Source organism: Oncorhynchus tshawytscha, linkage group LG01 (assembly GCF_018296145.1).
Source record: "Oncorhynchus tshawytscha isolate Ot180627B linkage group LG01, Otsh_v2.0, whole genome shotgun sequence".
Taxonomy (NCBI): Eukaryota; Metazoa; Chordata; class Actinopteri; order Salmoniformes; family Salmonidae; genus Oncorhynchus; species Oncorhynchus tshawytscha.
In genome coordinates, this window is record NC_056429.1 from 57,674,806 (window position 1) to 57,697,868 (window position 23,063).

Here is a 23,063-nt window from a genome sequence, read left to right on the forward strand (position 1 = left end):
TAGGCCTGTTGTAAGGCAGGTCCTCACCAGACATCACCGGCAACAACGTTGCCTATGGGCACCAACCCACCGTCGCTGGACCAGACAGGACTGGCAAAAAGTGCTCTTCACTGACGAGTCGCGGTTTTGTCTCACCAGGGGTGATGGTCGGATTCACGTTTATCGTCAAAGGAATGAGCGTTACACCGGGGCCTGTACTCTGGAGCAGGATCGATTTGGAGGTGGAGGGTCCGTCATGGTCTGGGGCGGTGTGTCACAGCATCATCGGACTGAGATTATTGTCATTGCAGGCCATCTCAACGCTGTGCTTTACAGGGAAGACATCCTCCTCCCTCATGTGTTACCCTTCCTGCAGGCTCATCCTGACATGACCCTCCAGCATGACAATGCCACCAGCCATACTGCTCGTTCTGTGCTTGATTTCCTGCAAGACAGGAATGTCAATGTTCTGCCATGGCCAGCGAAGAGCCCGGATCTCAATCCCATTGAGCACGTCTGGAACCTGTTGGATCGGAGGGTGAGGGCTAGGGCCATTCCCCCCAGAAATGTTGGGGAACTTGCAGGTGCCTTGGTGGAAGAGTGGGGTAACATCTCACAGCAAGAACTGGCAAATCTGGTGCTGTCCATGAGGAGGAGATGCACTACGGTACTTATTGCAGCTGGTGGCCACACCAGATACTGTTACTTTGATTTTGACCCCCTTTGTTCAGTGACACATTATTCCATATCTGTTAGTCACATGTCTGTGGAACTTGTTCAGTTTATGTCTCAGTTGTTGAATCTTGTTATGTTCATACATAATTTACACATGTTAAGTATGCTGAAAATTAACACAGTTGACAGTGACAGGACATTTCTTTTTTTTGCTGAGTTTAGATATGTTATCTTTTGATTTATTTCTAAGACTGAGTGTTACTTTTTCCAACTTTTGTTGTGCTGCATCCTGAATTGAAAATTGATTAAATTGAGATTTTATGTAACTGGCTTACACACAATACCCCATAATATCAAAGTGGAATTATGATTTTAACCTTTTTTACTAATTAATTAATAATGAAAACCTGATATGTCAACGCCTTAGCAAGACTACTGTAAATAAGTTCAGGAGTAAAACTGCTTAACAACAACAATAAGTTGCATGGACTCAGTCTATGTGCAATAATAGTTTTTACATTTTTTAATTACTTCTTCATCTCTGTACCCCACACATACAATTATCTGTGAGGTCCATCAGTCGAACAGTGAATTTCAAACACAGATTCAACCACAAAGACCAGGGAGGCTTTACAATGCCTCACAAAGAAGGGCACCTATTGGTATATCTATATATATATATATATATATATATTTTTTTTTTAAGCAGACATTGAATATCCGTTTGAGCATAGTGAGGTTATTAATTACACTTTGGATAGTGTACACCCAGTCACTACAAAGGTACAGATAGGAGAAAACTGAGGATGGATCAACAACATGTCGTTACTCCACAATTACTAACCTAATTGACAGAGTGAAAGAAGGACGTCGGTACAGAATACACATATTCCAAAACATGCATCCTGTTTGCAACAAGGCACTAAAGTAATACTGCAAAAATGTGACAAAGCAATTCACTTTTTGTCCTGAATACAAAATGTTATGTTTGGGGCAAATCCAATACAACACATTATTGAGTACCACTCCATATGTTCAAGCATAGTGGTGGCTGCATCATGTTATGCTTGTAATTGTTAAGGACTGGGAGTTTTTCAGGGTGAAAAAAAAAATGAGTGGAGCTAATCCTAGAGGAAAACCTGGTTGTCTGCTATCTACCAGACATGGGAGATTAATTCTCCTTTCAACAGGACAATAACATAAAACACAAGGCCAAATCTACACTGGAGTTGCTTACCAAGAAGACAGTGAATGTTCCTGAGTGGCCGAGTTACAGTTTTGTCTTAAATCTGCTTGAAAATCTATTACAAAACCTGAAAATGCTTGTCTAGCAATGATCAACAACCAATTTGACAAATCTTGAAGAATTTGGGAAAAAGAGACTTATCCAGAAAGACTCATTTGTAATCACTTCCAAAGGTGATTCTAACATGTATTGACTCGGGGTTGAATACTTATCTAATCAAGATAAATTAAGTGTTTTCTTTTTCTTTTTTTCTTTTCACAAATGTTAGATTTTTCATTCCACTTTGACATTACATACTGTTTTGTGTAAATCCTTGGAAAAAAAAATACAATTAAATCCACTTGAATACCACTTTGTAGCACAACTAAATTTGGAAAAAGTCCAGGGGTGTGAATACTTTCTGAAGGCACTGTATACCTTACATGAAAGCGTACATTTTTCAAGGCTTGAATCAATTCAATGCCGTCTGTTTATGGTTAAGTACTAGTTGCACTATCAAACTGCAAATAGATGATCCAGCACTTCTCTCCACATATATAGGTATATTATTAACAATGACACTTTGTGTTCCTTTCCAGGTGGCTGACTAAACATTCCTTCTCTCTTTCCAGCCTGTACTGCCAACAGTGTCTGACTCTGGAGCCTTAGTTGTTGGGTATGAGCGTCCTGAGCAGCCTCTCGATCTAATTACTGAAGCATCTAACAATCTTGGATTGGCACTTGGAAAGGGGATCCATTTAGCAGTAAACTGTGCTGCTCACAACCTAATGGACTATGTATGTAAACAGAATGTTAAAACATGCAGTGTGCCCTTACACCAATGAGTACAATTCTATGTCTTCATTCTGTCTTTGCTCCTCTACAGCCAAAAGGAAAGTATGAAGTTATTACAGGAACACCCAAGTCTCCTGATGAACTAGTGGACATGTATGAGGCTTTGATTAGTAAATACCCAGCAGTCGTAGCTCTGATCGATCCTCTGCGAAAAGAGGTAAGACGGAAACACAGCTCTGAACACAATACTGCAGTAAACAAAAGACATGCGTTGGTGAGTACAAATGTGCTTGTAGAAGCTCATGGTATGTGACCCCTGTGTAAGGATGTGGAGCAGTGGGAGAGACTGAGCAGTGTGGTTGGAGCCTCGTGTAGCCTGCTCTCTGACATCTCCTCCAAGCCCCAGTGTCACAGCTCACGGGAAGACACCCCATCTCTTCCAGGGGTCAGAGGGTATATCCTCAATCAGAGCAATGAGACCACAGTCACCGACCTGATCCACGTCACCACAGAGAACAACGGTAAGGGAGCCACTGATGGAGTCAGTTTTACATAGAGCTATTGTTTACTAACACATGACTCATTGTCCTATTGTAAGTCAAATGTATAGTATGCATAGTTTTATGGAGGGAATGTCAAATGCATGCTAGTGGAATTAGCCTACATATTGGCCAGATTGACCTAAATTAATTGACGTCATAACATCAAAACTGAATAGACACAGTGTATACGACAGAGATGGAACTAAGGATTTGTACCAAAGGATGGGGTGAGTTCACTCACACACTGACATATATGGTTGCTCTGATGGATTCTGTTGGATGAATCTTTTAGACGTCCTTTCCAGATCGGGTGCATTTTAGGTGCTGAATAAAAGGTGCAATGGCGTATTCTACGGATGTCGAAAAGACGTATGTTTCGGACGTTGAAAATACATATTTTCCGGACATTGAAATCCGGTGCATTTTAGGTGCTGAATGAAAGGTGAAAATACGTATTTTCCGGACGTTGAAAATACGTAATTTACACAAAATACGTTTTTTTTTTCAGTCATTAATTCTATGGCCAAATTTCAACTGCACATACATTCTCATTGAAGTAAGCATTATATCACAATAATAATTTTTCAAGCCTCTTAATATAAGAAAGAGGAGCTAGCTGAAGATTTTTTTTGTTTGTTACCAAAGCCCCTTATACCACCTACCACTGCCACCTGTATGCTCTAGTCGGCTGGCCCTCGCTACATATTCGTCGCCAGACCCACTGGCTCCAGGTCATCTGTAAGTCTATGCTAGGTAAAGCTCCGCCTTACCTCAGCTCACTGGTCACGATAACAACACCCACCTGTAGCACGCGCTCCAGCAGCTATATCTCACTGGTCATCCCCAAAGCCAACACCTCCTTTGGCCGCCTTTCTTTCCAGTTCTCTGCTGCCAGTGACTGGAACGAATTGCAAAAATCGCTGAAGCTGGAGACTTACATTTCCCTCACTAACTTTAAACATCAGCTATCTGAGCAGTTAACCGATCGCTGCAGATGTTCATAGTCCATCTGTAAATAGCTCACCCAATCTACCTACCTCATCCCCATATTGTTTTTATTTACTTTTCTGCTCTTGCACATCACTTGCACATCATCATCTGCTCATCTATCACTTAAGTGTTAATCTGCTAAATTGTAATTACTTCGCTACTATGGCCTATTTATTTCCTTACCTCCTCACGCCATTTGCACACACTGTATATAGACTCTTTTTTTACTATTGTGTTATTGACTGTATGCTTATTAATTCCATGTGTAACTCTGTGTTGTTGTTTGTGTCGCACTGCTTTGCTTTATCTTGGCCAGGCCACAGTTGTAAATGGGAACTTGTTCTCAACTAGCTTACCTGGTTAAATAAAGGTGAAATAAAAAAATAAAAAAATGTATTATATCTGTCACATGGACTTATGTTAGCTTTTTCAAAAGCAGCGATGACGTTCATAGTAGTCAAACCTACAGAATAAACCAACAGACCACTTCAACTACAATAACATTCTCAGTAACAGTTACATACTGTGCATCATAAATACAAAAGTATGTGGACACCCCTTCAAATTAGTGAATTTGGCGATTTCAGCCACACCTATGACTGACAGGTGTATAGAATTGAGCACACAGTCATGCAATCTCCATACACGAACATGGGCTGTAGAATGGCCTTACTAAGAGCTCCGTGACTTAAAGGGGCGCCATCATAGGATGCCACAAACAACAAGTCAGTTTGTCAAATGTCTGCCCTGCTAGAGCTGCCCTAGTCAACTATAAGTGCTGTTATTGTGAAGTGGAAATGTTTAGGAGCAACAAGTGGTAGGCCACACAAGTGATAGGTCACACAAGTGGTAGGCCAAGCTCACATAACAGGACCGCCGAGTACTGAAGAGCCTAGCAGGTAAAAATCGAGTGGAGTACAATGCAGTACGGTATGGTACGGTATAGGACAATAGAGTTTTATTCAGTAAAGTACAGTATGGTTTGGTACGGTATAGGACAGTAGAGTTTTATTCAGTGAAGTACAGTATGGTATGGTAGAGTATAGGACAGTAGAGTTTTATTCAGTATAGTACAGTATGGCATGGTACGGTATAGGACAGTAGGGTTTTACTCAGTATAGTATAGTTTAGTTCAGCAGAGTATACATTAGAGTATAGTAGGGTACAATAGTACACTATATTTGACTTTTCTTTTATTTACTGTACTCTAATGTCTTCTGGTGTATTTTATTGTACTGTACTGTACTTTCTTTTACTGTACAGTACTGTACTGTGCTGTCAACTTGTGAAACATACGGGTAACTGCCAAAATAATGGAAAAACTAGAGTAAATGAGGAATACAAAGCATATTGCAAGCAGGTGCTTCACGCAGGTGTGGTTCCTGAGTTAATTAAGCAATTAACATCCCATCATGCTTAGGATCATGTATAAAAATTCTGAACAGGCCATTCTGTTGGCCATTATTTTTGCTACCATGGCTATGCCCCCATAGGATGACAATGCTCCATCCACAGGGCACGAGTGGTCACTGAATGGTTTGATAAGCATGAAAATGATGTAAACCATATGCCATCTCAATCACCAGATCTCAACCCAATTGAACACTTGAGATTCTTGAGAGGCACACGTTTTCCATCAATAAAACCAAATTATGGAATTTATTGTGGAAGAATGGTGTCACATCCTTCCAATAGAGCCCCAGACACAGAATAGGGACCACATTTAACTTGCTCGTTCGGGCAGCCACAAAGCACAAAAATGTAATCTCTGGTTAAAGATTGAGTTTTGACATCCATTTGTATACTCGAGTACTCGATAACTCATGCCCTTCACGATTGTAGAATCTATGCCAAGGTACATTGAAGCTGTCATGGCTCATGGTGGTCCAACGCGCTATTAAGACACTTTATGAGTGTATCCTTTATTTTGGCAATTACCTGTAGATGTCTATGATTGGTTCAGATTTGGTCCGGTACTCTTGAAGTCACCCTTGGAATTTCGTCAGCAACACGTGACGACGAGTTGGTAAGTGCCCAAAATCTGTCCATGTTAGAGATGCACTCCAGGAATTTAAACGCAACAAATTCGGAACATATAGTACGAAATGGATTCGTAACATATACAAATAAAAACTATAAATAATCATTGTAATTTTTGCAGGATGTAACATAGCATACGAAATTGATGACGTAGTACACCATTGAATGACGTAGTACATAAAACGTGGGGACTGCTTTTGCCTGCTTTGCTTTTGCCTGTGTTTCCTCCACGTACTCGCCCTTAAGTGTGTGTCACCGTTCCGGTACAATTTGTGCCGGCCCTACGCATCAGGTCCCCAGTGCGCCTCCACAGCCCAGTACGTCCTGCGCCAGCTCCCCGCATTCGCCGTGCGAAGTGCGTCATCGTTCCGGCACCATCTGTGCCAGCTCTACACACCAGGTCTCCAGTGCGCCTTCCCAGTCCGGTACGTCCTGTGCCTGCTCCTCGCACTCTCCCTGAAGTGTGTGTCCCCAGTCTGGTACATCCTGTGCCTGCTCCTTGCGCTCGCCTTGAGGTGCGTGTCACCAGTCTGTTACCACCAGTGCCGGCCCCACGCACCAGGCTTCCTGCGACGATCCCCAGTCCAGAGCTTCCGGCGTAGGTTCCCAGTCCAGAGCCTCCGGCGACAGTTCCCAGTCCAGAGCTTCCGGCGACAGTTCCTAGTCCAGAGCTTCCAGCGACGGTTCCCAGTCCAGAACCTCCAACGACGGTCCACAGTCCGGAACCTCCTGAGACGGTCCCGAGAACGGAACCTCCAGCGACGGTCCCCAGTCTGGAACTTCCAGAGACGGTCCCCAGTCCGGAACCTCCTGAGACGGACCCCAGTCCGGAATCTCCTGAGATGGTCCCCAGTTCGGAACCTCCTGAGACGGTCCCCAGTCTGGAACTTCCTGGGACAGTCCACAGTCCGGAACCTCCTGCAACGGTCCGAAACCTCCAGCTCCATGGCCGGAGCCTTCCCCTGCGCCGATTCCCAGTCTGAGCACGACGTCCAGTCCAGCTCCATGGCAGGAGCCCTTCTCTGTGCCGATGCCCAGTCCAGGCACGGCAACCAGTCCCACTCCATGGCAGGAGCCTTCCTCGGCGCTGGTGCCCAGTCCGGGTACGGCGTTCTACCATGGCTGGACCCGGGGTCTGGGCGGGGCCAAAGACCCGCACTGGAGCCGCCACCGACGCTAGACGCCCACCCGCACCTGTCATGCCCTGACCAAAGAGAGCCTTTTTATTCTCTATTTTGGTTAGGTCGGGGTGTGTCTGGGGTGGGTATATCTATGTTGGCCTGGTATGGTTCCCAATCAGAGGCAGCTGTTTATCTTAGTCTCTGATTGGGGATCATATCTAGGCAGCCATTTCCCCATTGTGCTTTGTGGGATCTTGTTTTCTGTGTAGTTGCCTGTTGAGCACTGCTTGAGTTTCACGTATCGTTTATTCTTCTTTGTTGTTTTTGTGAGTTTCATTTTGATTAAACATGTTTATTTATTTATTTTATTTCACCTTTATTTAACCAGGTAGGCTAGTTGAGAACAAGTTCTCATTTGCAACTGCAACCTGGCCAAGATAAACGCGTAGCAATTCGACACATACAACAACACAGAGTTACACATGGAATAAACAAAACATACAGTCAATAATACAGTAGAACAAAATAAAACAAAAAGTATATATACAGTGAGTGCAAATGAGGTAAGTTAAGGAAATAAATAGGTCATGGTGGCGAAGTAATTACAATATAGCAATTAAACACTGGAATGGTAGATCGGCATAAGATGAATGTGCAGGTAGAGATACTGGGGTGCAAAGGAGCAAAATAAATGAATAAATACCAGTATGGGGATGAGGTAGGTAGATAGATGGGCTGTTTACAGATAGGCTAAGTACAGGTGCAGTGATCTGTAAAATGCTGTGACAGCTGGTGCTTAAAGCTAGTGAGGGAGATGTGAGTCTCCAGCTTCAGAAATGTTTGCAATTCGTTCCAGTCATGGGCAGCAGAAAACTGGAAAGAAAGACGACCAAAGGAGGAATTGGCTTTGGGGGTGACCAGTGAGATATACCTGCTGGAGCGCGTGCTACGAGTGGGTGCTGCTATGGTGACCAGTGAGCTGAGATAAGGCGGGGCTTTACCTAGCAGAGACTTGTAGATAACCTGTAGCCAGTGGGTTTGGCGGCGAGTATGAAGCGAGGGCCAACCAACGAGAGCGTACAGGTCGCAATGGTGGGTAGTGTATGGGGCTTTGGTGACAAAACGGATGGCACTGTGATAGACTGCATCCAGTTTGTTGAGTGGAGTGTTGGAGGCTATTTTATAGATGACATCACCGAAGTCGAGGATCGGTAGGATGGTCACTTTTACGAGGGTATGTTTGGCAGCATGAGTGAAGGATGCTTTGTTGCGATATAGGAATCCGATTCTAGATTTAATTTTTGATTGGAGATGCTTAATGTGAGTCTGGAAGGAGAGTTTACAGTCTAACCAGACACCCAGGTATTTGTAGTTGTCCACGTATTCTAAGTCAGAGCCGTCTAGAGTAGTGATGCTGGACGAGCGAGCAGGTGCGGGCAGCGATCGATTGAAAAGCATGCATTAATTTTACTTGCGTTTAAGAGCAGTTGGAGGCCACGGAAGGAGAGTTGTATGGCATTGAAGCTTGTCTGGAGGTTAGTTAACACAGTGTCCAAGGAGGGGCCAGAAGTATACAGAATGGTGTCGTCTGCGTAGAGGTGGATCAGAGAATCACCAGCAGCAAGAGCAACATCATTGATGTATACAGAAAAGAGAGTCGGCCCGAGAATTGAACCCTGTGGCACACCCATAGAGACTGTCAGAGGTCCAGACAACAGGCCCTCCGATTTGACACACTGAACTCTATCAGAGAAGTAGTTGGTAAACCAGGCGAGGCAATCATTTGAGAAACCAAGGCTGCCGAGTCTGCCAATAAGCATTTTGTGATTGACAGAGTCGAAAGCCTTGGCCAGGTCGATGAATACGGCTGCACAGTAATGTCTCTTATGGCAGTTATGATGTCGTTTAGAACCAAGAGCGTGGCTGAGGTGCACCCATGACCAGCTCTGAAACCAGATTGCATAGCGGAGAAGGTATGGTGGGATTCGAAATGGTCAGTAATCTGTTTGTTAACTTTGCTTTCGAAGACCTTAGAAAGACAGGGTAGGATAGATATAGGTCTGTAGCAGTTTGGGTCATCCCCCTCTTCAAAGTGTCACCCCCTTTCGAAGAGGGGGATGACCGCGGCAGCTTTCCAATCTTTGGGAATCTCAGACGATACGAAAGAGAGGTTGAACAGGCTAGTAATAGGGGTTGCAACAATTTCGGCAGATCATTTTTAGAAAGATAGGGTCCAGATTGTTTAGCCCGGCTGATTTGTAGGGGTCCAGATTTTGCAGCTCTTTCAGAACATGGGCTATCTGGATTTGGGTAAAGGAGAAATGGTGGGGGCTTTGGCGGGTTGCTGTGGAGAGTGCCGGGCAGTTGACCGGGGTAGGGGTAGCGATGTGGAAAGCATGGCCAGCCGTAGAGAAAAGCTTATTGAAATTCTCAATTATAGCGGATTTATCGGTGGTAACAATGTTTCCTAGCCTCAGAGCAGTGGGCAGCTGGGAGGAGGTGCTCTTATTCTCCATGGACTTTACAGTGTCCCAGAACGTTTTTGAGTTAGTACTACAGGATGCAAATTTCTGTTTGAAAAAGCTTGCCTTAGCTTTTCTAACTGCCTGTGTATATTTGTTCCTAACTTCCCTGAAAAGTTGCATATCACGGGGGCTATTCGATGCTAATGCAGAACGCCACAGGATGTTTTTGTGCTGGTCAAGGGCAGACAGGTCTGGCATGAACCAAGGACTATATCTATTCCTAGTTCTAAATTTTTTGAGAGGGGCATGCTTATTTAAGATGGTGAGGAAGGCACTTTTAAAGAATAGCCAGGCATCATCTACTGACGGGATGAGGTCAATGTCATTCCAGGATACCCCGGCCAGGTCGATTAGAAAGGCCTGCTCGCAGAAGTGTTTCAGGGAGCGTTTGACAGTGATGAGGGGTGGTCGTTTGGTCGCAGACCCATTACGGATGCAGGCAATGAGGCAGTGATCGCTGAGATCTTGATTGAAAACAGCCGAGGTGTATTTGAAGGGCGAATTAGTTAGGATGACATCTATGAGGGTGCCCGTGTTTACTGATTTGGGGTTGTACCTGGTAGGTTCATTGATAATTTGTGTGAGATTGAGGGCATCAAGCTTAGTTTGTAGGATGGGCAGGGTGTTAAGCATGTCCCAGTTTAGGTCACCTAGTAGCACGAGCTCAGAAGATAGATGGGGGGCAATCTGGAACTCTACGTACGCTGCAACTTGGTCCGTTATTTCATTAGATGATCGTGACAATACCCCATAATGACAAAGCGAAAACATTTTTTTTAGAAATGCGTGCAAATGTATTCAAAATAAAAACTGAAATACGTTATTTACATAAGTATTCAGACCCTTTGCTATGAGACTCAAAATTGAGCTCAGGTGCATCCTGTTTCCATTGAACATCCTTGAGCTGTTTCTACAGCTTGATTGGAGTCCACCTGTGGTAAATTTAATTGATTGGAAATTATTTGGAAAGGCACACACCTGTCTATATAAGGTCTCACAGTTGACAGTGCATGTCAGAGCAAAAACCAAGCCATGAGGTGAAAGGAATAATCCGTAGAGCTCTGAGACAAGATTGTGTCGAGGCACAGATCTGGGGAAAGGTACCAACAGATGTCTGCAGCATTGAAGGTCCCCAATAACACAGTGGCCTCCATCATTCTTAAATGGAAGAAGTTTGTGACCACCAAGACTCTTCCTAGAGCTGGCCGTCCAGGCAAACTGAGCAATCAGGGGAGAAGGGCCTTGGTCAGGGAGGTTACCAAGAACCCGATGGTCACTTTGACAGAGCTCCAGAGTTCCTCTGTGGAGATGTGAGAACCTTCCAGAAGGACAACCATCTCTGCAACACTCCATCAATCAGGCCTTTATGGTAGAGTGGCCAGAAGTAAGCCACTCCTCAGTAAAAGCACATGACAGCTCGTTAGGAGTTTGCCAAAAGGCACCTAAAGGACTCTCAGAACATGTGAAACAAGATTCTCTGGTCTGATGAAACCAAGATGGAACTCTTTGGCCTGATAGCCAAGCGTCACACTCATCACCTGGCCATACCATCCCTATGGTGAAGCATGGTGGTGGCAGGATCATGCTGTGGAGATATTTGTCAGTGGCAGGGACTGGAAGACTAGTCAGGATTGAGGGAAAGATGAACGGAGCAAAGTACAGAGAGATCCTTGATGAAAACCTTCTCCAGAGCGCTTAGGACCTCAGACTGGGGTGAGGGTTAATCTTCCAACAGGCCAACGACCCTAAGCACACAGCCAAGACAGTGCAGGAGTGGCTTCGGGACAAGTCTCTGAATGTCCTTGAGTGGCTCAGCCAGAGCCCGGACTTGAACCCGAACTAACATCTCTGTCAAGGGAATCTGAATACTTTCCGAATGCACCGTATATACAGTGTCTGATATATTTTTATATATATATACTACCAGTCAAAAGTTTGAACACACCCACTCATTCCAGGGTTTTTCTTTATTTGGACTATTTTCTACATTTTAGAATAAGAGTGAAGACATCAAACTATGAAATAACACATATGGAATCATGTAGTAACCAAAAAAGTGTTAAACAAATCAATATATATTTTATATTTGAGATTTTTCAAAGTAGCCACTCTTTGCCTTGATGACAGCTTTGCACACTCTTGGCATTTTCTCAACCAGATTCACCTGGAATGCTTTTCCAACAGTTTTGAAGCAGTTCCCACATCAAAAGGAAAGGAGGACCAAGGCACTCTTCATATAATTAATTAAAATGCCTTTATTAGTATGGCATGTTCAATAGAAACCATTTTTTTTAAACCGACGCGTTTCGGGCTGCATGGACACACCCACATGCAGCCGAAATGCGTTGCTTAAAAAAAACTTTGTTTCTATTGAACATGCCATACTAATAAAGGCATTTTAATTAATTATATGAAGAGTGCCTTGGTCCTCCTTTCTTTTTGATGACCAATTTACCCCTTTTACCAAAGAGCACCTTCTATCTACCAATATTTACTATTGTGTACCTTAGTAGCGCCTCCCTTCCTCCTCTTTCTATGAGTTCCCACATCTGCTGAGCACTTGTTGGCTGCTTTTCCTTCACTCCGCAGTCAAACTCATCCCAAATCATCTTGTTTGGGTTGAGGTCGGGGGTTAGTGGAGGCCAGGTCATCTGATGCAGCATTCCATCACTCTTCTTCTTGGTCAAATAGCCCTTACACAGCCTGGAGGAGTGTTGGGTCATTGTCCTATTGAAAAACAAATGAGCCCACACCAGATGGGATGGCATATCGCTGCAGAATGCTGTAGTAGCCATGCTGGTTAAATGTGCCTTGAATTCTAAATAAATCACTGACAGTGTCACCAGAAAAGCACCTCCACACCATCACACCTCCTCCTCCATGCTTCACGGTGGGAACCATACACGCGGAGATCATCCGTTTACCTACTCTGCTTCTCACAAAGACACGGCCGTTGGAACCAAAAATCTCAAATTTGGACTCATCAGACCAAAGGACAGATTTCCACCAGTCTAATGTCCATTGCTCGTGTGTCTCTTAGCCCAAGCCTGTCTCTTCTTCTTGTTGGTGTCCTTTAGTAGTGGTTTGTTTGCAGCAATTCGACCATGAAGGCCTGATTCATGCAGTCTCCTCTGAACAGTTGATGTTGAGATGTGTCTGCTACTTGAACTCTGTGAAGCATTTATTTGGCCTGCAATTTCTGAGGCTGGTAATGAACGTATCCTCCTGAAATGTTCTGGATTTACTGACTTTCATGTCGTAAAGTAATGATGGACTGTTGTTTCTCTATGCTTATTTGAGCTGTTCTTGCCAGAATATGGACTTGGTATTTTACCAAATAGGGCTATATTCTGTATACCACCCCTACATTCACAGCACAACTGATTGGCTAAAACACATTAAGAAGGAAATAAATTCCACAAATGAACTTTTAACAAGGTACACCTGTTAATTGAAGCTGGTTGAGAGAATGCCAAGAGTGTGCAAAGCTGTCATCAAGGCAAAGGGAAGAATCTTTGAAGAATCTCAAATATAATACATATTTTGACTTGTATAACACTTGTTGGCTTACTACATGATTCCATATGTGTTATTTCATAGTTTTGATGTCTTCAGTATTATTCTACATGTAGAATGTAGAAAATAGTAAAAATATAGAAAAACCTGGAGTGAGTGGGTGTGTCCAAACCTTTGACTGGTACTGTATATTTTGACTGGTACAGCATTTCTCTATCCATCAGTAATAGACAGTAATAGACAGTAATAGACAATCCTGTTCAATATATATATATATATATTTATATATATATATATAGTGGAGAGAACAAGTATTTGATACACTGCCGATTTTTGCAGGTTTTCCTACTTACAAAGCATGTAGTGGTCTGTCATTTTTATCATAGGTACACTTCAACTGTGAGAGACGGAATCTAAAACAAAAATTAAGTTCTGCTTTTCTGATGTATCAAATACTTATGTCATGCAATAAAATGCAAATTAATTACTTAAAGATCATACAATGGGATTTTCTGGATTTTTGTTTTAGATTCCGTCTCTCACAGTTGAAGTGTACCAATGATAAAAATTACAGACCTCTACGTGCTTTGTAAGTAGGAAAACCTGCAAAATCGGCAGTGTATCAAATACTTGTTCTCCCCACTGTATATATATTTATATTTATATATAAATATTATATATATTTATATATATATATATTGAACAGGATTGTCTATTACTGATGGATAGAGAAATGCTGCAAGAGTGCTCGCACATGCACTGCTTTAAAGCAACGATATTTGAGTGATAGGCTGTTTAAAAAAAATGTAACTAAAATTAAACAAATAATGTGACCCCCAAAAGCCAGATGGAGATGTGTAAATTAGAGGCGCATTCGGTCCTTATATTACTGTAGCATAAGCTATGCTGCAGAAAATGTAGGCCCACCTGTCACAAGAAAAAAAGCTCCCATGATGAGATGATAGGTCGACATGCATTGTCAACTGCCGTCCATACTGAGATGGGCTGTCTGTTCCCACCCTGAGCATTGATGATTGATCATGCAGAGAGCAGAGAGAAAGCCTTAGAGAATCCAGATTGAGACATTGCATATAATTTAACAGTTCCATTTCACGTCATGCTGTTCATATAAATCATTTATTATAATTTACCGGTTTCTCTAAGTGATTTTACCCAGGAAAAGGGGGTGGTTTGGGCAGTAATTCTTGGTAAATCTCCGTAACCGGTTTCCCGCCTTTCAACCCTAGTCTGGATAGGTATTTTAAGTATCAGCTAACCACATCATATGTTATAGCAATCTGGTGCCCAACGGTACAGTCGAATGACGTGGCATGCAACCATTGGTTGATGCATGCAATGTCTGAGCAGAGGAACGCAACCTTCATTTCGAGTATGGTAGGGCCGAGGGGCTTGTTTGGGATTCATCGCGATAGTTTCCACTTAGAGGGGTTGAGGCTTCGTTTGTCTCGTTAGTATATTTTCTAGCATGTCTCCCCGCAGGATTTAACCGAGCATCTGACACAATTTCGCAAGATTCTAGTTCTGGGTTTCGGAGATTGTTCTTACGATCTCACTCAAATGAATGTTTATATGAAACTAAGGTTTGTTAGTTTGTTCATGTTTATTTTGGGGAATGCAGTGTATTTCAAGAGGGAACAAACCCCTGTAATGACAGATAGTGTAAAGAGTTGATTAATTGACCTGGTCATGTACAGTAAATGACTTGAGTGTGGGTGTGTGTGTGTCACCTTTTGTATGTCAGGTGCAGTGATAATTGGAACGACGTGCGGTGAACCCTGCAGTGATGACGCCCTCTCAGATGTGGTGAGGTTTAGTCATCTACTCCCTGGCTTTGTGTGTCTCTTTACATCTATATGTTTACATGTGTATCTCTCTCTGTGTCTTTATCTATCAATCTGTTTGACGGAAAGGGTCGTTCCACCAATTAGGTGCCTTTTTAACTTTTTACACTCGTGGGAATTGGCATATATGGATAGGGCTCAATTGAAATGTTTCTGACAGAAGAAATATGATAATATGCATAAGCATGGTAGCATTTGAAAGGGAACGGTTTTAAACCAAAGTTGAGGACACAACATTTCACCTGGGACACAAAATTACACTGTTCATTTTATGTGCATTTGACATTTACTGTACTTTTCACCGCATTAGCTAATAACAAAATCTGAAAATACTCTGGATACATTCAGTAACATGATACGAATATTCCTGGAAAATGTGGCGTAGGTGCGACATAAGACCAAAAACGTTACACGGGTTTGAGTGAGAGGACTAACTGGTGTCTCCAAGTGGCCACACACCTCTCCAAAGTGTGCACAGTTCCTAAATAATTTCAATGCACTTTTATGACTTAAAGAATAGTCTTCAACTATAAGGTGCTTTTGGGCTCTTCTAGCTGTGCTGTTGAGGAACTAGAGGAAGCACACTTGTAGTTGTTTTGTTTGGAACACAACCCTGCGTCCCTGCCATCACACAGTTACTGTTGTTGTTTACGCAATCCAAAAACGGCCCATTATAAATCGCAATCTGGGTCAGGTAGGCATAATTTGAAAGCTTGTTCTATTGCCTACATGACTAGCTAAGTTATAAAATAGGATCATACGGGGCAAATAAAAAAACAGATTGTTATTTTGGTGCGTTTAGAAAGGAGTCATGAGTGCATTCAGATTATGACACTATGTCATCTTGTAACTGTACATGTAACATAGTGATCATAAATGTTGACACTGTATATGACCAGATTTTTATGATATGGAAATGTGAAGTGCACATTTGGACTGGGTATTTGGCTTGCTTGTATAACTTCAAAGGGATGTTTATTATAATCCTCAACGTCTCATCTTTCAAAATACATAGAGTCCTCTTAATTGACAGCAGTTCCCTGATTCAGACTACAAAAAAATGGCAAAAGTTGACCAATTAGTCGGAGGGATTGGGGCAACATCTTGTCACGTGCTGTGCCCAAGTTCAGAACGGCTGTCAGTCAAAACCCAAGAATACTATGAATGAAGCGTAGAGCCTGAGCTCTGACATCATGTATAGCATGTTACTGTACAGCCACTGCGTTCCAATTTAGGAGCTTACCAGTTCCCAAATCTTCTATTTTCAACCTGTACGAGTGTAAAGGGCTACGTAGTGGAACTTGATGATTTATTTTATTTTACCAAATGTTTTACTTTCTGTCATAAAAAGCACATGTTCAACTTCTTGAAAAACCCATTTTTCCATCACAAGAGGTTAAATAAAAAAAGAACTATAGTAAGTGCCTAATAAGTATAACGGGGTTGACCATAACAGGATTGACAACTTTATCTTAAATCAGCCATAAATCCCCTTGTAACAGGGGGAATGGAAGCTTGTTGTGTGCAACCGGGAGGAACTTTTTAATCCAAGTTTCGCAAAAAAAGTTGTTGAAACATTTTTATCCCATCTAAATAACTAGGGCTTTAGAATGATGGTGAAAACTTGGAGAAGTGTTTGGGTTATTTGGGTTAAAATCTTCATAGAAGTCACAGAGAGATGTCAAAATGCAGAATATGGGCTCTTTAGTAAAGTCTAATTATATAAAAAATCTGATTTTTTGAATATTCAATGTTGTCTATATTAAAGGGCATTTCATTTTATATAACAGGATGTTTTTATTAAATATTTGCACACAATTTCTTCTTAAAATATACAAGGGACGCAAAAGGCACTCATTTCGTGGAACGACCCACAATCAATTGCAGTAACTCAGCAATTATGAATGTATTCTGTTCTGCACGAGTTTGACAATACACGTGTGTGTATTTACAAGGCCCAATAACCTCTGTTGAAGAGATATCATAAACAGTTTGCCTGTCATTGTGTACTCACACTACAACAAAGCTAACTGACGGCATCTTGTCCTTCCCTTGCTGATGAGCAGTTGCATGTTGGAGCTCTATGCCTGTAAACTGTTGTCATTGTGCGTTTCGCTCTCTCCCTCAGGTCGTAGGCCTGGGAGTTGGGTATGTCAAACTGGGAGGTCTGAATCGTGGAGAGCGGCTGACTAAATACAACCGTCTGATTTCTATAGAGGAAGAATTGGCCCAGCAGGGAATACTGGGTATGGCTTTTTCTTCTCTTGTCTTTTCAGCCGGTAGAAAGAGGAGGCTAGACAAAGCTATGGGGAGGAGAGGCAGTAATGGGTTGGCTGGTGAGAACACATCTCTAACTGCCTGTGAAAGGAAACTGTGTGTCAGGAATCATGAAGGGGGGGAAAGGAGCTGGCAAAAAAAATCTACCTTGGTTCTGTTAATTGGCTACATAATTATGCCCCCCCTCCCCCCCGAGGGACAGGGACATTGGACAATTGCTGAAAAGCGAGTTCATCTTTGTATAAAATAAATAATTAACTTGTGCACCAGTTGCATATACAGGACTCTTGTATACTGTTTGGTTCTGGCTCTGTGGGAATATATATTTTTAGTACTGTCAAAGCAGTAGAAAACATCACAGACCTAGAATAGAGGGGCCTGGAGCAAGGAGGGGCATGTTCAATGTACACAGACCTCTACAGAACTCGTTCAATAGGCTGTCATACAGGGGCTAGTTTCTCTTTGGCCTTTTTAAAGTCTTTGTTGTCCATTCAACTTATTCCACTTTTTTTCCCTGTCTGCAGATTCAAGAAAACAACACACATCCCCTCTCTTTGTTGGAGAAACGGAGGAGCAGTCATCTACATAATATTCTCGGGGACAAGTATTGAACAAAAACCATAATGTTTTTATTCCAAATTACATTTTCTATTTATGTTCACATCAATATAATGTAAATACAGGACTTAAAATGAATAGCTCATACAATCTATTTAAATGATACACCATTACATTTCTGAATGGATTTTCCAGCCTTCACTTTGTGCAAATAGGTTTCACTCTAACCAAATGAAGTCTTGGTCTGTATTTTACCCTAGTAACAAAACTGAAATTGATCAAAATACTTTTGCATTGCAAACTCTGAAATGAACTGAAAATGATATTTCAACATATTTTCAAATTCCAAAGAATATATATATGTTTAATCTAATTCAATGTAAGGCACTGTGCTGTGGTCATCATTATATTGAATAAACCTGTCCATATAATAACCATACTTTTTGGTGTGGTTTATGAATATTTTTTCCATTATTGATATAATGCAGTGTGGACAACAGACGGGCTTTGTATTCTGAGGTCTTCTTTCCTTCAGCAGAGAACGGACTGTGGCATTGACAGATGCAGGTCTGTTGTATGAAGATACATAGATAGAAAGGCATATACAAACACAACAAGTGTTTGTCCCATGTTTCATGAACTGAAATAAAAGATCCCAGACATTTTCCATATGCACAAAAACCTTATTTCTCTCAGATTTTGTGTACACATTTTTTTACATCCCTGTTCGTGAGCATTTCTCATTTGCCGAGATAATCCATCCACCTGACAGGTGTGGCATATCAGAAGCTGACTAAACAGCATGATCATTACACAGGTGGACATTGTGGTGGGGACAATAAAAGGCCACTCTAAAATGTGCAGTTTGGTCACGTAATGCTATTCCACAGATGTCTCAAGTTTTGGGGCAGAGTGCAATTGGCATGCTGACTGCAAGAATGTCCACTAGAGCTGTTGCCAATTAATTTAATGTTAATTTCTCTACAATTAGCCATCTCCAACGTCAATTTAGATAATTCAGCAGTATGGGGTGGGGTTATGGTACGGACAGGCATAATCTACGGACAACGAACACAATTGCATTTTATCGATGCCAATTTGAATGCACATTTTTTTAAAGGTTTATGTGACCAACAGATGCATATCTGTATTCCCAAGTCATGTGAAATCCATAGATTAGGGCCTAATGAATGTATTTAAATTGACTGATTTCCTCATATGAACTGTAACTCTGTAACTTTGAAATTGTTGCATGTGGTGCTTATAGTTTTTGCTCAGTATAGATGAGACACTGAGCAAGACCAAGGATTTCAACACTTAACGGCCCAGTGCAGTCAAAAAAAAAAAAAATCTGTGTTTTATATCATATTGTACAACAGCTGATGAAATGAATACTGTAAACGTGTGATCAGTGTTAATTCCTGATAGTTTCTGATTGAAAATACAATCTCCACAGGACTTTCCAATCAGCAGGTTTGGATAGGTGGGATTTTTCGGCTTTCCATGGTGACAACACCATACGGTAAATTGGTTAATAGACCCATAAAGAGAGTTCCAAACAGCTAATTTTCAGTTTCCCCCTCTCCACTCAGTCCACTCCCAGACAGTCCTAGCTAAATTCTTGCTTGAGAAATAGTTTTATTTGCTAAAAAGATACTTTTGCACATTTTATTGGAAATCTATTACAATAAGGTTAAGCAATGTTGAGAGGATGCTGACTACCAAGTAAAGCCAACACACTGAGAAAGGGCCCCTTCATAATTTGTCATATTCTCATCTGACCCCACAATACAGTTTCTAGAGGAAATTAAGTCCTTTATAAAGACAGAAACACCGGTCTAAACAGTTGTGGCATCCCCTGCGCCAGCGTAACAGATGGGGCAGTTGTTCCAGTGGGAAGTAGAGTTCAAAGCTGCTTTGGGCACCAATAGACAGGGAGAACCAGCACACAACTGTGTTGGAGCACTTATGGCCTGCATCAATGAGCCTGTCAAAGGAGTTTTCCTTCATTCATGCCTCTTTTCAACTCGAAAGACAACGTTGATTTAGCGACATGATCCATGAATTACTGTATTTCACCTATCAACTTACTTGATTTATGATTTAGGGATATTTTTCCAAAATTCAATTCATAATTTAATAATAATAATAATAATAATATAATAACTTAGAACGATAGGCCTACATAAGCTATCTGTAGCTGCACATGGCACAAAGCACAATTACTCCTATTATCAAGCATACCTGTGTAATTACAACAGTTTAGTGTGAGTAAAATTGCATTTAAATTGAAATATCAACTTACAAAAAAAGATTAAGTATCATAATAGACTGGATTTCACTTGGTCTCAAAGTGCTTAGCTCAGCATTGCATCATCTATTTTGGTATGTATGTAGTAGAAATGGTTGCTAAACATTTGGGAATATTCTGTGTGTTCATACAGCCATCTCCTGAACCTCCAAACAAACCAAGGAAGGAGAGAAAGAAAGAGATAGGGAGCACACGGGATATTTACAGACATCCTCTAATCAATGAGTGTGGTTAGCCAGACAAAGCAGTCCTGTACATTGGCCCTGAGCAGCCATGGCTCCCTACCAGGCAATTACTCTGTTTGGAAAATAAATGAAATGACTGACAAAATAGGCTAAATTAAGTGTTTCCTAAACACACTAAAAAAGGGGATTCCTAAATGCCAATCCCTCTGAGGGGGGAAAACAACAAAACGTTGCATTGTAATGGCTGATGGCAACAGAAATTGAGAGCGGTAAAAGATGTCTCTCACCAAAATAGAAAAAAGGGACACAGCATGGCTCTGGTTAATTACATGGCCTAATCGGTAGAATATTTACTGCTTGTCAATCAATGTCAGACTGCAGGTCACTGAAAAGGAAGCAGGGAAAGGTATTGACCAGGTCATCGACTCCGTTTCAACACTGAACTGCTGAGCTGTCCACGGGCTGAAAACAACAGCTCCAAGGGGAGCAAGTATCTGCTGGCCATAGTCGGTGATACTGTCGGTGATACTGTCGGTGATACTGTCGGTGAATTGTCGGTCTACAATTACAATTAACAAAAAAAACAAAAAAAACGCAACATGCAACAATTTCAAAGTTTTTACTGAGTTTTAGTTCATATAAGGAAATCAGTCATTTTAAATAAATTGATTAGGACCTAATCTATGGATTTCATATGACTGGTGTGGCAGACCAGGGGGTTTAATCTAGATGTTTACACAGATCAGGCACAGACACAAGTGTGATACCTCAGTTTCAAGGGTGTTTATTTAAAATGATAAAGAAAAAGAAAAGAAACCGGTCTCCTCAAGGAGACCACTTCTGGGTTAACGCCTTCTGGGCTCTGGGGAATGCCGTCTCCCCTGGGGTAGAACACCTAGCCCCTCGGTTCTAGCAGACTGTGAGGACGTCTATCTGGTAGCAACCTCTCGCTACCTCCAACCCTCCCGTGTGCTGCACTCCTGGCACCTTTATGGGCCCCGTATGGCTGGTGAGCATTCAGCGCCTTGATTACTCACCAGTCTCAATCAGCCTCAATTAGTCCTGGCCGGAGGAGCATGGTCTGTGACCAGGGTGAGTGAGTGCCCAACAGGTAATACTTAAGAGTATCTAGCGCCCACTTCACCGCTAGACACTCTCTTGACAATCAAGTACTTCTTTGCTCAGGTATCAACTTCCGGCTTTTGTACATGATGGGGTGTTCCTCCCCATCGTATACCTGGGACAGGATGGCCCCTAGTCCCGTGTCGCAGGCATCCGTCTGCACCAGCATCAGTACCTGGAAATGGTGTGTCCCGAGAATTGGATGGGAGCACAAGGCTTCCTTCAGGTGCCTGAACACAGCTTCGGCCTCATACGACCACTTCACTGTTTTCGGAAGGAATCAGCATGTCTTGGTGCGGAGAACGGGCCAGTCACAAACCAACTGGACCTTCCTCTCCTGGGGCTTGCCGTACCCTAGGTACTCAACATCCTCGAACCCCAGCTTGCATTCTTGGCATTCGCTGTCAACCCGGCTTGCCTGAGTGTGTCCAGTTCCACCTGGGCGCACTTAAAAAACTAGCACCTTGTCACCCACATGGAACTCTCGGGGCCGGGTACCCCAATTGTAGACCTTGGCTTGGGCGCGCTGGGCCTTCTCCATATGTTCCCTTACTACTAGCCATATGGCTGTTATCTGCTCCCTCGTCGTCTCTGTGTTCCACCACGCTGCAAAAAGGGGGTCGGCTGGGCTTCCCACACCTCCTTAGTGGCTACTTTGGAGAATCTCCAAAATAAAATATATTTTATTATGTTTAACACTTTTTTGTTACTACATGATTCCATATGTGTTATTTCACAGTGTTGATGTCTTCACTATTATTCTACAATGTAGAAAATTGTACAAACAAAGAAAAACCCTATATATAAATTAATCAAGTGGTTGTACACATATTCTATAGGCATTTTGACAGTTGACACACATGGAAACAAGGAAATATTTTACACTTTTGAATCAGGATCACAGTGCAAAGATTGTTTGAATCTCAGCCTGTGGCACCATTTTCTGCTATAATATCTGTTATTACTAAAGAATTATCTTTTTCTCTCTTTCTTTCCATCCCTCTCTTTCCATCCCTTTACTCTCTCTTTGTCTCGCTTTTTGTCTATCCAGCATGTAGAGCTGCTTACTCAAGCAAGGTCTGCTGCTCAATGACACTCATCTCATTGGGCGTTATCGGAGTTAAGTCTTAGTTAACCTCATCTTCCTTCAACATGACAGAAAAATGGAGGGCCATAAGAAAACATGTCAGTTTGCACAATTCCGAGTCCTTGGTCCATGCAAAGTCCCCCTTTCCACGGCTCCCTCTGTCTGCTAGGCCATTGTTGAGGGGAAGTCTGCAATTAAATAAAATTACAAAGTGACTTCCTCTTCCAACAATGTTGTAGCCTCGTCTGTGTTT

At 42.2% G+C, this 23,063-nt stretch overlaps 1 protein-coding gene across 1 annotated transcript in view; it reads left to right on the forward strand.

The window, feature by feature from the left end:
• The window catches only part of eno4 (enolase 4), a 42,334-nt gene extending 23,795 nt beyond the window's left edge, over positions 1-18,539 (forward strand). The window contains exons 8-13 of the mRNA XM_024426256.2: positions 2,512-2,676; positions 2,766-2,891; positions 3,000-3,195; positions 15,171-15,232; positions 17,399-17,516; positions 18,072-18,539. Of these exons, the coding sequence (XP_024282024.1) occupies positions 2,512-2,676; positions 2,766-2,891; positions 3,000-3,195; positions 15,171-15,232; positions 17,399-17,516; positions 18,072-18,136 (732 nt within the window). The 3' untranslated portion in view covers positions 18,137-18,539. The remainder of the gene's footprint in view (positions 1-2,511; positions 2,677-2,765; positions 2,892-2,999; positions 3,196-15,170; positions 15,233-17,398; positions 17,517-18,071) is intronic.
• The last annotated feature ends 4,524 nt before the right edge of the window (positions 18,540-23,063 follow it).